Source organism: Seriola dumerili, unplaced genomic scaffold (genome assembly GCF_002260705.1).
Source record: "Seriola dumerili isolate Sdu_G_001 unplaced genomic scaffold, Sdu_1.0 BDQW01000853.1, whole genome shotgun sequence".
Classification (NCBI taxonomy): domain Eukaryota; kingdom Metazoa; phylum Chordata; class Actinopteri; order Carangiformes; family Carangidae; genus Seriola; species Seriola dumerili.
Genome location: NW_019175108.1, coordinates 167,602 through 181,992, shown reverse-complemented (window position 1 = coordinate 181,992; position 14,391 = coordinate 167,602). Strand labels below are relative to the sequence as shown.

The following is a 14,391-nucleotide window of genomic DNA, read 5'->3' as shown; positions in this document are numbered from 1 at the left end:
CTATTGGTGATCCAACATCAGCTAACAATACACCATGCTAGCATAACATTAGTGGCTCTGAACTACCAGCAATTACAGCTAGCAGGACATTTAGATAATATAAAATGAGTTGGGCTTAGAAAAAGATAAGAGGACAAGCAGTTAATGGGGCAACCACTGATCTTGTTAGATTAAATATCTTCAAGCTACACAAATCAATATATTTTCTATGAACAATTGATTAAGTTAGCTCCCATGGTGGAGAACTGTCATCAACTCTGCAGTTACCCTCAACTCTACAGAGCGTTTTAGTATCTGTTGGCTCTTCATTTTGTTTTACAGCTCTGTTTTGGTTCACTCTGATTGCTGTCATCAGCAGAGTTTTCATTTGTTTCAGTGAAAAAAGCTGTAAACCCCCCCCCCCCCCTCTGTACACTACCTGCACAGCATCAAACAGCAGGCAGGAAAATTTGGCAATTAGCTGGTGAACATAGTGGAGCATTTAGCAACTAAAGAGCCAGATATTTCCCTCGGGAGTTTGTCTGTTTGGAGACCAAATGAGAGGTAAAAGGAGAGTGAATATTGGACACCATCAGGTGGCTAGGAACACGGATGTTGTTCCACATCTGCTGCATGTGCAAGTAAGCAACTGTCTGCTGACAAGTTTACCACAAAAGGTGATAGTATGTCGGTGTTGTATTGACATCTTGTGAAATAATTAGTGTAAGGCTGACTGTTTTTAAGTAGGAATCCCTTTTAAAAATAATCCTAAAAGCAGTTTAAAGGCATAGATGGACCTTTTGGGAAATACACTTATTTGCTTTCTTACTGAGGGTTAAATCAGAAGACTGATACCACTGTCATGTCAGTAAGTCAAATATGAAGCTACAGTCAGCAGCTGTTTAGCTTTGCTTAGTACAAGGACTGGAAGTTGGGGGTGGGGGGCAGCTAGCCTGGCTCTGTCAAACAGTAACAAAATCCAGCTTCTACCACCTCTAAAGCTCACATATTAACATTATATCTCATTAGTTTAAGTGTAAGAACAATTATTTTTGGTGTTTTAGATGTTGTTATGTGCAGGACCACTTCTTGCCAAGCAGCTGCCAGACAGACAGATTGCTGTGGAGATCTCAGGAAGTAATGAGAGACAATATGTTAATTAGTGAGCATTAAAGGTGTTGGTTGGTTATATTTCAAGAAAGGCAGGCTAGCTGTTTCACCCTGTTTCCAGTCTTTGTGCTAAGCTAACCAGCTGCTTTCTGTAGCTTCTAAATTACCATACAAACATGATACTGATAATGATATAATCTGTAACAGTGTCTACCATGACTTAAGTTGGGGTGGAGGCACTCATGGTGTACATGGGAATTACAGTGGCCACTTTAGGCCCCTCCCGTGACATGCGTGTGTATGTAGGTAAATTAATGGTCATAATGGAATAAAGCAAGTTGACGGACATCCATAGTGAATATTAAAGGAGCCAGCAGTATTGTATCTAACCGTGTGAGTCAGATTGATGAGCTGGATGAACACAGTAGGAACAGATCAACATGCTCTGGGTACGTACAGGTGTTGGGGGTTCCATTGGGTGTTGGCAGGTAGGAACCAGCCTTCCAGGACTTGGCTTTGAAGCCCTTCTTGCAGCGCTGACAGTCCTGGCCTGTTGTGTTGTGTTCACACTGGCACTGGAGGTTCCCATCCTGCAGCAGGCACTGGGAGGCATGGAGGTTACACTTGCACCTTTAAAAGAAATAGAAATAGACACTTAACACATGTGAGGCGAGATGTGTGTGTGTTGAAGCATATAGTGTCTGTCTCACATAAGGCAACATGTGAAAATTGTAATCACTCACTAATTGCAAGAGCGTCAAGTGTTAAAAAGACAAGTGCAAGCATCAACCAATGAAGGTCTGGTGCTGAGACAGAACATAAACCTTTTGTGGGTGAACTGCATTATGATAAAAGATGAAAAACAAGAATAGAACTGTAGGATTAATGTTACAAAATGTGCATTGTACATAATATGTTGTTTACTGAGCAAATTCTGTAAATTAAACTGTACAAATGACAAAGAAAAAATAAAAAGTAAGATAAACTTAATATCAGAAGAAACTTTCTTTATACCCGTGTGTGTGTGTGTGTGTGTGTGTGTGTGTGTGTGTGTGTGTGTGTGTGGGGTGTGTGTGGTGTTATGGGTGTAGACACCTATGCATGCATCAGTAAAATGTCGTCAAAAGCAGAAATGAATATGACTTCAGGATTAATTGGCTAAAAAACGCATTTATATAAAGAAAGATATCACAGTTACCATGTTAAGTTCCCTATTTTTTTTTTGTCTCAAATTCAGTTTTCTCTTAGAAGTCACTGGCAAAGCTACAGCATCCATTTCCATTTTGATGTGTGCTAGTGCAGTTTGTACAATTGCCAGTTCATCTGATTCTGTGGCGTTTTTGATTTCACCAGCAGCTTTACTCTTTATAGCCTGATTGAGTGAAGTAACAAAAAGCCATTTTTACAAAATGTGAAAACTCTTCCAAAAGACAAAGGTTTTGTTGTCAAATAATCAATTAGAGAAAATGAATTAGCAACTCTTTGGATAATCTATTCATTATTGCACTTATTTTCCAAGCTAATTTTTTTTCAAATTCAAGGATCTTTTGCTTTTCTTTATCATATATGATAGAAAAGTAAATATCTGTGGGGTTTTGGACAATTGATTGAATAAAACCAGAAATTTCAAAAAAGGTAACCTTGGGCTGCAAGAAAGCTTATTGGTGATTTTTCACTATTAATTGACAATGTATAGAAGAAACGATTAATAGAACAATTAAGAGAGTAATCAAAACAAAACTAATCAATTAATTAGCTGCTGCTTTTACTTAATGATATTATGATGTATAAACATTCTTATGATCAATACAATAAATATATAAGAAGTAGTATCTTTTCAATTTAATAATTTAATCCTAATACAAAAAATAAATGACATGGATGTTTTTTTGTTTTTTGTTTCCTCTTTGTAATTAATTCAGGAGTCTAGTAAAGCATTCAGCAGGGTGTAACCTGAAAAAAATTATACACACTCCAAAAGTTGAGTGCAAAATAACTGTTGGTCCAAGATTGTGGTAATCTATTTACCCTCGCTCTATTCAAGTCTACCATTTGGGAGCAACTGTGTATTGTTTACAATTACTGTCGGTGAAATTCAAGTGTCTTGAGTGTGTGTGTTTGTATGAGCTTGCTTGCATGCATAAACCTGTGTGTATGTGTATGTGTGTACACACTACGACCTCAGCAGAGGGCAGGGCCCAGGTGGGCTGATCCAGAGGTTGAAGTTCTGCTGGGAAGGAAATGAGGATCTCAAGGACACTCGGCAGCTATGACTTTAAATTACAGCCTTTTCCAGATGAGCGACTGGACTCCAATCCAGTTTGTTCCACTGGAGTGAACAGCTATCCGTCTGCATCAAATATTCAAAGAATGGCCCCTGTATTCTGGAGAGATGACTATTTCAATCTTCCTTCCTCACACTAATCTGCGCTTTCTCATCATATTTTTTTTTTTTTTTTGGTTTATGCTGTCAGCCTATCAACCTCAACCCTAGTTTCACAACATTATTTTACATACAGAATAACGATGAGTGAAACTAAGAAACACCCGGTAATCTTCACAGTATAAAAATGGAGACAGTCAATCATGGTGAGTTGTGTCTGATATCACACTGTTGCTCTCAGTCCTATAAATTACCCACGTTTCTCTCTGATCACCTGGACAAGCTGACAGGATGTGCCAGGGAGAATCCATCCACCGACAAGGCCTTGTTTCCTGCATGCTTTCTGAAGGACACGAGCTGTCCACTTAGCAGAGAGGGAAATTGAACATCTCTTTTTCATGGAGAAAATAGTGTCTGCGTTTGTGAGAGAGCATGAACGTTTGTGAAATGAGACAGGTGTGTGTGTGTGTGTGTGGTGCTACTTGGTGTGATTGTGATGCATTTATCTGAGAGCGGCGATGACAGACAACAGATCAGAGAAGCAGAGGCACGGTGACTAATGCCCGCGTTGAGTGACTGACAGCGCTGAACATATCACTGCTTCTGATCTCCTGCATCTTCAGTGATAAATCTCATCTGTCTCATCTCAAAAGTGGAAGCGCCGCTGAGTGCAGGATCTAAAAGTTGTAGTTTAAAATCAATACAGAAGAGCAGAGTGATTTTCTAGGTATACTGCTGTGCATTTTGTGCCTTACAGGCCTAATAGCTGCAGCGCACTAGAGGAAATGGCCTTCCTCTTGTCAATTAGCTGAACAACTGACATATCCTGACATTAACGGCTGCATGAGTAGATGCATCTGGGTCCATGAATTTACCCCATTGAAATGTCGCTGACTTCTTAATATTTACTAACTCCTATGCTAATCTAATCATCATTTTGAGTTGCACAGTCTGGCAGGTTGAAACTTTGTGGACACTTTATCCCTATGACCGGCTTTTCCGACTCCTGCCACATAGTACGGCCCGGGAAGACCAGGAGTACTTCTAGCCTTGCACTCCTTCCACATGAATGATGTGACACTTCGACTTTTCAAGTGCTGTGTCTCTTCTGCTCCCTCTCTTTCGGATGACAGCTTGCTGTGGGATTTCTCCCGATCCCTCTCTTCAGTCCCTCCACACACAAATAATACATGTGCACAATCATATGTTAATGTGCAAGATGTCTGCCTTCACTGCAAAGTCATCAAAGTGGGAGTAGCAGCTCTGAGCTGAAGGAAGTTAAGACGGGACAGCTGGATCCATCACAGCCCTGTCTATTTACTCAGAAAGAGAGAGAGAGAGAGATGAAATGAGAGAAGGTGAGTGGAGGAAAAGACAAAGAAGGGCAAGAGAAAGCAGGGCAAGAGAGAGAGAGTGAGTCTAGGCACAGGAGGAAATAAGGGATGCAAATGCATTCAAGTCTACATTAGAAACCACACACACACAAGGTGGTGTTTTAATTAGCTGGTGTAATTATGGGTCAATACTTCTGTTTATCAGCCTGTTGGCTATGTTACCTGAAACATACTCTCTTCAGTTTCTAAAGCGCCATGGTTTTGGTGTGTTATAAGTGGGTGTTGTGCACATGCATGAGGATGCACATGCACATGACGTGATACAAGTTCCTGCTAAATGATTCACACTATTCTACTGACTGACAGGTGTTGATAATGGGCCAAGATAGGCAGCCATGTGGCAGCGAAGATTAAGACTGCTTGTGAGTTGACATGGATGTAAACAATACTTGTTTTGAACTTAAAATATAAAATCGGCTTTGCAAATGTTTCATGAGGAAGGAAATGCATTCAGCACGTTTGTTAGACCTCAGGGAAACACACACTATGTCTTTAGGTGAGAAACACTGAATGCAAACAACCTGTTTGTTTACAATAAAACTCTACAGGATGCCTTTAAAGTTATAATCCTGATCACTGAGGATTTGAGATAGTTGAACTGGCAACACATATCGTAACTGCCGGTGCCAGAGTTCTGCTTGAAATGACACTGCATCGACAGCTGTGGACAGTAAACACAACAGCTTACAGTGTAGCCAAACCACGGTCTGAGAGGAATCATTGCTTTAATTAATAAGACTAAAGACACATCACTCCCAATACATGAGATGCTTCCTTTTACTTCCTTGTGAAAAATTTGAATTTTTAGTGGCAAACTCTTCTACTACCAATGAAAATATTTACTCTTTTACCATGAAGAAAATCTTAATCTTTAAATATCTTTACTTTTTCCACTGCATCTGTGTACATGCAACCTTGTCTTCTAAATATTACATTTATATACTAATTTGCACCAGCAATATGTTTCGAAAAAACATAATGCTGCTTTATTTTTCCTTACAATACAATATACATTTGTTGAAACTACACCATGATCAGTATTTTTATTGCTGGCATTTAGGCAACTCAAAGCACTTGGTTAAGGTTAAAGAATGCACGTGGTCTTTCTCTTTACTCTTAAAAGCTTAACCAAAACCTATCCATGCTCAGGACACAGGATATAGGATACAGGGCATGAAACCTGCTCTCCAATATGAAAGCCCTGTGTGATGTATTGCTAATATTCATCATGACCACCTCTCTATGACTTCTGAATGGTACAAGAAGTTGCATATTGTGGACAGGAAAAATGTTACCAATAAACATAATCCAGGCAGCAATTACAGCAGTTTCCTCCAGGACATGTAAGGCAGAATCATCCAGTAGGATATAAAGGTAAACCTTTGGAAACAGGGGTTGGTACATGTAAGACCATGTACAGTAACATCATACACGTATGTGGTAATTATCTAGTAGACAGATAAAGTAATTGTCAGTCTGTCTGTATCGCTATACAAGCTTTTCTGGTTGTGTGTGCGTGTCTCTGTCCATTCTCCATGCAGTCTGTCTCTGTGAAGTCATGTCGGCCCTGTGTATTTAATGATACGAGGATTGCCTGTTTTAGACAGCAGCGACGCAGCAATTAGGGGCATAAATAAGAAGAAAGATAAACAAACATCAAGGGGGAGTCATGTGGTGGCAGAGCCTGAGAAAGCAGCTGGAAGCAGCAGTTAATGGGGCTTTATCTGTCTCTTTACTATAGTCGACGCCTATGCCTCTATTCCTCTCCGGGGACACAGCTATCACTCCCTCTCTATTTTCTGTTTTGCACTCTCCTCCCACTGTATTTTTTACATTTGCTCCCAAATTCCATCTACTGTAGCCGTTCCAGTCCTCCGGTCTTTGCTTTTGTTCTTCCTCTCTGATTTCCCATTTTATCCTCCATCTCTCTTTCTTTCCATCTTTCCTGTTCTGTCTATCTGTGTAGCTTTACCCCTTTAGCTCTTTTGCTAGAGCCCATTGCACCAGTGCTCACTGAGGACTGCATTGGTTAAATTGGGTTGTGGACATGTGTTTGAGAGGAGTGGTTGGTGGAGAAAAAAGGGGGGTGTAGACAATGTGGGGGGGCTGAGCAGTCAGTACAGCAGGGAGTAGGGCAGTTGTGTCAAAGCCCTGTCAGTCTGCCTGCCTCTCTGACAACGGCGGTGAGGCTTGGAGGAGGAGCAGGAGGAGGGTCCGCATTGACGTGCTCTAACCTGTGATGACAGACTGCATCGATGCGGCTCTGACCCAGCAGGAGTTCTCCCTCCTCTCTACTCTGTGTTCGATCAGCCGTCACTGAGAGGGCCCACTTGGTACTCGCAACAGCTCCTTCCCTTGATACCATAAAACACACAACCGGCTACACAGATTGCTGGAGTAATAGTAGAGTGAGAGCCTAATGGGCAATGAGTGTCAGTGCTTTTGTCAAACAGAGAAAGACTTAACACCCAAACCAGGACTGACTGATGGTCCATATACATATGCTTGGGATGAATAAAATTAACCCTGCTTTCTACAATGTACATTCATATAGGACTACTACTTTTTGTCCCAGTTTCATTGTGTTGAACAACTTCATTGCTGCAGAAAAGCAATTTTTTCAAGTGAATGAATCTCTACATTTATGTCCTGCACTACTGTGGACTGTGGACGGTAGAATGTGCAATGCGCAGGTGTTTGACAGCAGAGATCAGGGTTTGCATTCTGAGTCCTGCATGTGATTGGGTTTCTACAACAAAAGCACTTTGGTTAAGGTTGGAAAAAGATTATGGTATTGGTTAAATGTCAATAAACCGCTATGTCTTGTACTCCAAGTTACTGTGGACTTTTTAAAGCAAGAGTGTGATGTTTCCAGAAACTTAACCAAGTGCTGCATGTGCCTAAACATATCCATAAAAAGTTTAATATTACTGTAGTTGCCTTTCATATGATCTTATACTGCAGGGTTGGATACTTTAGTGGAAAACAAAACGGTTGCAAATTAGTTGTATAGAAAATGAATTGGATTGGTAAACTAGCAGAAAAATGGACAGCAAATTACAATAGTCGAATAGCAAGTTAACCTTACATTTGTGAAGTCTGTAATAAATGATTTTTGTTGGAAGTTTTGCTTCAACTCATGTGGTAAGTTCTGAGGTTGCACCTTTTTGTAGGTTCTTTGTATCCAGAGTCCACTCAAGAATGTGTTTTGCTTATTGTTACTTGAAGTGGATATTTTGCGTTCACTGTGCTGAAGGATGTAGAGCACTGCAAAAGTTGATACTTCTGATCCGTCCCAAATTCACTGAGTGCTGTATGTGCCGAGTGCGACATTAAACTGTGTTTTCATGTTCATCTGCTTGAGGCGGTTTCCCTGTGCTCACCTTAAATCTAAATTTAAGACGTGTGCGTTTGAGCATCATTTTGTGGCAACTAGTGGGAAAGTCTAAGTGTGCAACTCACACAAGTCGGATTTGGAAATGTGAAGCCTCCAGCACATTTAAACTCAGAATGGACTTTTTAGTGAAGTAGGCGACATCCTGTGTCTACTCGCTAAACTTTTCAGATGAAAAATACTTGCATATTCATAGAGTCTGGATTTTCAGTGAGGGAGAAGAAGTAGATTTATTTTTAAGTCGGCAATTGAACTTTTTTGTAGAAGAACTGTAACAGCTGCAAATTATAATTCAAAGGAGAGTATTTTTGTATTTCTTAAAACATGTCTGGAGGTGATCTTTAGTATGTTCATAAATTAAAATCAGATTGGTAGAGGGTAGCCTCATTATTTAAAAACAAAAAAAAAACAAAACAAAAAACCATAGCTCTTCAACACAGTGTATCCTGAGCGACCAAGTGAGGAGTGGGAGTTGCATGAAGCTGGGATCATTGATCAGCAGCATGCCTTATTGGCTTCTGCTGAAGTCTTTATCACCACATCCCATCCCACTTCCTCCCCCGCCTCGCCTCGTAAATTCAGAGCAGCTAATTGGACATGACTGCGTTTATGTTCCAGCTTCATAAATTTCTTTCTCTGAAGGGAGAGGATCGATTTTCCTCGAGTGCAGTCTCCCGTGGCAGGGGAGCGGCATGAGTCTCTTCAAACGTTCCCTCTCCTCCCCACACCACGGCACCTCACCTTTTTTTTTTTTTTCTCTCTCTCCACTATCCATCCTCTCTCTAACACGTATGCTCCCTCTCTAGACTAAACAGGTAATCTATAACTGACCTCCCCTGCAATCATGTGGTGAGGAGGAATTACAGTCTGCCTCTTTTCATAACCACAATATTTCTGTCACACACTTTGGTCACTCTCTCACATTAATAACAGAACTGATGACATTTTTTAAACAAATCACTCCACCCAGGCTCATCATCTGTCATGTCTAATTAAAGTTGTCGACAGCAAAAGACCATGAATGTTTTAGATACATCTCCTGCTTCACCCCCCTCTTCCACTCTTTCCCTCTCCCTCCATCTCTTTCTCATCTCTGTTTTTAGTCTTTTTTTGAGCATATCCCAAAAGGAAGAAAACACTCTACCGGAGCATCTAAGGGAGCCAGGGACAGGCCTGAGGGACTGTGTGTTTGGGGTGTCCCATTCTTTCTAGCACAGTACACACACACACACACACACACACATACATATAAGTACATGCACTCACTAAATATGCTCAATGTCAAGAGGTCACTCAATGTTTTGGAAAAAAAAAAAGTGGAGTGAAATGTCCAGAAAAAAGAAATCTTAAATTATTCAAAGCGCTGGAATGACCTTGACCGTCTTTGCAATCCACACCGTGTGTGTGTTTGTAGTGTGTGTGTGTGTGTATCTCTACTATGCAGTGCACGGGGATGTGTGACCTCCCTGGTGTGTATGTGGGATGATTCATTATATTAGCACAGTTTGCTCAGTTAAAAAGTGTGTCTTTTAGTTTGGGATCATGCACCAGATAGAGGGATGGATATAGAGATAGAAGAGAAAGAGTGAGCGAGACTCTGTGAGACTAAGCGTACGAGTAAATTATTTACACAGGATACAGTAAATGGCTATTGCGTGCTGCCTAGCTGGCGTTCAGACCTGAAGGCAGCCCTCTGATTGGTCAGGTTGGGTCATGTAAAGAGCAGCAGGCACAGTCAGGCCCACTTTGAGCTACCTGCTCTCTGAAGTATGTAGTGTATGCACAAAAAACTAAATAATGGAGCCTGGGCACATCCTGTTCTCCTGCCTAGACCTCAGAGGACTGTTCTCATGAGTGCAGCAGAGACGCTGTGTGTTCTATGTGTTCTATGTGTGTGTATGTGTGTGTGTGTGTGTGTGTGTGTGTGTGTGAGAGAGAGCAAGCTATATATTGGAACAGTACAGGTGTGGGTCACTTGCCAGCTGTGTGAAATTTACTGTTTCTGCTGGCCTTTCAAACTGCAGCGGTAATTAATATGCAGCTTTCAAAGGATTTAGTCACCCTGGCTGTTTCCAGTGATATTTTGTGTAATAGGATGAGACACAATTTGTAAATAACTTTATTGTTAACTTAAATAGTGACATGATATGGTATCAGTGATATGGTTTCCTGTCTATTTGGAGTAGATCATCTGGCTTGTTAAGATTTGGTCCCTTTACTGATTATGTAACTAGTATTTTGATATAGGTGCCCCTCTTTAGTCTGGCTTAATGTACAGTGTATTTGAGTTATCTTTAAATCATACTCTTTCTACATCTGCGGACTGTCACAATGTATGCGCATTTCCAGCTTGTACGGACACGTACGTCACAGCACTATGGACACTGGAGATATGTGGGCATGCATGGACTACTCTGGCAACCTAGTTTTTTGGCCTGTGTGTACTTGTCTTGTGTGTTTTTGCATATTCTTGTTCTAAAAGTTCAAAATAAAATAAAAACAAACTGCATACACTAGACCCAAGAGTGCATAAGGCCATGTTCAGACCACTTTTAGCACTGTGTGGAAAGCACAGCCATGGTTCTTTCAGTGGCAAAATAAATAAATAAATACTTGGTATTTCTACCTTGAGATTGTTGCAGCAAAAACTAATTGCAGCCGTAATAACTTTCCAGAGATGTAAGATTCAGGCTCATAGTATTGTAAACAGCTGTGCATTGTTTTACATCTAATAACACTTCAAACTCACAGATATGTTACTTTAACTTCGTGGTTGGTATTTTACCATCTAACTGGTGCCTGAATCAACACGCTGCCACCAGTGCTCCTTGCATTTTTTTTTTAAAGGCTTCTTTCATTAGCCATTCAGATGTTATTGTCATAAGTGTCAAGGCCAATTTTAATTCATTTTTGATATGGATTCAAATATATGATACCTTTTTTCAACACACACAACACTTTATGTATCAACAAACAGCTGCCAGAAGCTGCAACATAAGGAGATTGATTTAAGTGACTCAATCCCTCGATCACTCAATATATATCACTCAAAGGTTGTGAAATTCTTATTCTACTGGTTTAAAACGGAGAGAAAGCTGACTATAGCAGACTAAGCTATATATTTGCATGCAAAATGTTTTTTTTAAATTTGTGTTTTTTCTCTTTTGGCGACTTTGTCACTTTTATTGCTGCTTCATATTGGCCAAATCTGAATTTAAAAAAACATCTTTTACTTTTTCTGTGTGGAAAAAATACAAAAAATTATTTAATTTCATAATTAATAACCTATAATATCATATGCTGAATGTTTCACCCTTGAATAGATGCACTCTCAAAAGTCACTGACCACTGTGATGGGTGACCCTTATTAATTCATCCACACAGACATATTTTACTGGCATTTGGCACTTGGCGGGTGGTAATTTAAGACTCTGCATGCCAGCATTGTAATATTCATGCAGCATGATGCAGCATGAAGCATTCAGAATAGCTGACACAGTTCTTACTGAGGCAGCCATGTCACTTCATCTTAAGGCTTCTTCCGAGTAAAGAGTGTCCGGCCTCGCTCCATCCAGGCCTGATTGCCCTGAGATCACTGTGTAACTGTGCTGGATATTAGAGTATAACCTCCCTGCAGAGTCCTTACTGCTGCTGAATATGTTTTAATGAACACTACAGCGAAGACACCTGGGGAGAGAGGAAATTGGGTGAGAGTTGGAGGGGGTGGGGGTGGGGGTGGATACGTCCTCTTATTTAAGATATGAAAGATGAAGAAGAAGTAAAGGAGGAATGGGAGGCAAGGGGAGGAATGAAAAAGTGATGAAGAGACAGAAACTCTGGGACGACATGGGGTTTGGTGGGAGGTTCTTCCTGTTGTTTGGCCCCCCACAGAGTCTTCAGACCCCCGGGGTGATATGGATCTCTGTAGGATCTTTACGTCTGTTGTGTGTGTATATCAGAATGAAAAACTTTGGAGTGGAGAACAGAATACACTCTGTACATCTGTAGCTTCTCCCTGAGACAATATGCCCGCCATATGAACTTCAGAGACACAACACACTTTTGAACCTCTGATGTGTGAAGGCATTTTATTATAAATCAGCACGCAAACACATTTGCAAACCCACACCCGCAGGCCTTCACCCATCTTCACCCATGCACCTAATTTTCCACACAACCACCATTACTTTACAAACTTGTTTCCATTTTCTTAGTTTAAATTATAAAGTTATCTGGAAAAAGTCTCCTAAAAGTCCCCAAAACTTACACACACACACACATGCACGCACGCACGCACGCACGCACGCACGCACGCACACAAAGACATGCACTCATGCTAACACAAAACACACATTGGTGTACAACTGTAATGTGCGTTGCTGTATACCCATGTGTGTGTATTAGCGTCTAATTCCGGTGAGAGTGTGAAGGGGAGGATGCCTGGGGAAGAGGAGCTGAGCTGGGATCAGCCAGAGGACAGGGGTTAATATAATTATCCTGCTAAAACCTTGAGACTGAGAGAACATCATTAGTCATAGCGAGAAGAGAGCTACCCCACCCCTGGGCCAGAGGAGGAGAAAGGGGAAGGGGGAGAGGAGGGCTTCAAAACGCACCAGTGCACTTAGCAAGACAATTAGTTCAAGGACTCAAACTTGAGGGTCTTTGTTAAAAAACAAAAGGGGCAGTGTTTACCAGTGCTCTGAGCTGTAGCAGAAACTGCTTCGCTTATTCAGTAATTATGATATTTTGCTTAATAATCTATATATAAATGAATTACTTGTGGTGAAATGGTTTATAAATTAGATTCTAGGTTAGATTAGATCTGACCTGAACACATAATGATTCTCTTGTGTAGCAAATGCCCAGCATTATTTTGCAATTAATGGAACAACCTCGGGTTTGTTCAGACTTAATAAGGAGCTGTAGTTATTGAAGGACCCCATACTTTTTTATTAACTGTGAATATGTTTAGTGGCCAGCAAATTAATTGCTGGACAATAAAGCAAAGGTCTTCAAACATGTATCATTGAGGGCCAAGTACAGGACTCATCCAAACACTACTGCTGGCCAATCACGCCAAACTTTGGCAATTCACTTCAGTTAAAATGCATGATGATTGTGGGGAAAACTTTATGCAAACTTTGCACTGGTGACTTTGTCCAACCACATCAGAAATCAAATTTAAACTAATCAGCTATAAATTTGTTTATAGTTGTTGGAAGATGGAGTGAAAAGCCGACTGTCAGAGAAAGGTGAGACTTCATATCGTTACAGTTCACATGAAAAGTGACTGAAATACACAGTAGTTGTGTCAAGACTGAAAAAAGAGAGCTAGAGAGGGAAATTCAAGCCCAGGCTCCTTTCTCTCCTCCACGCAGCTGGCCAATCACGGCACGAGGTCTTTGTGAATATCAGATTGTTGGTTTCAAAGAGTTATATAACCCCCCCCCAAGTATAAACTGACATATACTGGCTGCTTAAAGCCCCCAAAGTGATGCCTTTAAGTTGCTTGTTTTGTCTGTCATTGCAAGAGACTAAGTTTAGTATCGTGTAAGACTGATGGTAAGCAGCAAATTCTAATAATTTTTTGCTGGAAAAATAGCTGAAAGCACCGGAACAAGCGAATGAATGGATCTTGAGTTTAGATTGTTTCGTCAATTACCATACATCGCAGTCTGTTATCAAGTCTCAAGTCACTTATAATGATCAAATATTGTCCTTCATTTTTGTGATTCATTGTTGTTCACGAACTACATGTTAATTATTCATTAATTATCACTTCCTGATTTGCTCCTTACTTGCTCAGTAGTACAACTCAAGATTTGATTCAAAAGTCTCACCAGTATAATCAGTGATCACCATGACATCAGGACAGCTCCTGTTCTGTTGGACTGAAAACTTGCAGACTCTCATCCCTCCACGGCCCGTTTTGGGACAATGCTGCGGTAAAAGTCTCCAACATCAAAAACTGTCTGATCGCAGTATGAGATAGTGTGTTTCTAATTGTCAAACACATGGGCTTATTTTCTGTCTCTCGTGTTCAGACACCAGTTGATGAGTTGTTTATCTGTCCCCATCTACATGCTAGTAATGACAGCGCCAGTCCCGCAGTAAAGGCGCGGTGTGTTTTT

General features: G+C 40.7%; 1 protein-coding gene across 3 annotated transcripts in view; it reads right to left on the bottom strand.

Annotated features, from left to right (window-relative positions):
- LOC111237374 (netrin-G2-like) overlaps positions 1–14,391 on the bottom strand; it is a 71,846-nt gene that overhangs the window by 26,095 nt on the left and 31,360 nt on the right. For 2 of the 3 annotated variants that reach the window (XM_022766452.1, XM_022766453.1), the window contains exon 3: positions 1,543–1,719. In XM_022766452.1, coding sequence (XP_022622173.1) covers positions 1,543–1,719 — 177 coding nt within the window. The remainder of the gene's footprint in view (positions 1–1,542; positions 1,720–14,391) is intronic. The other variant, XM_022766451.1, reaches the window with a different exon arrangement.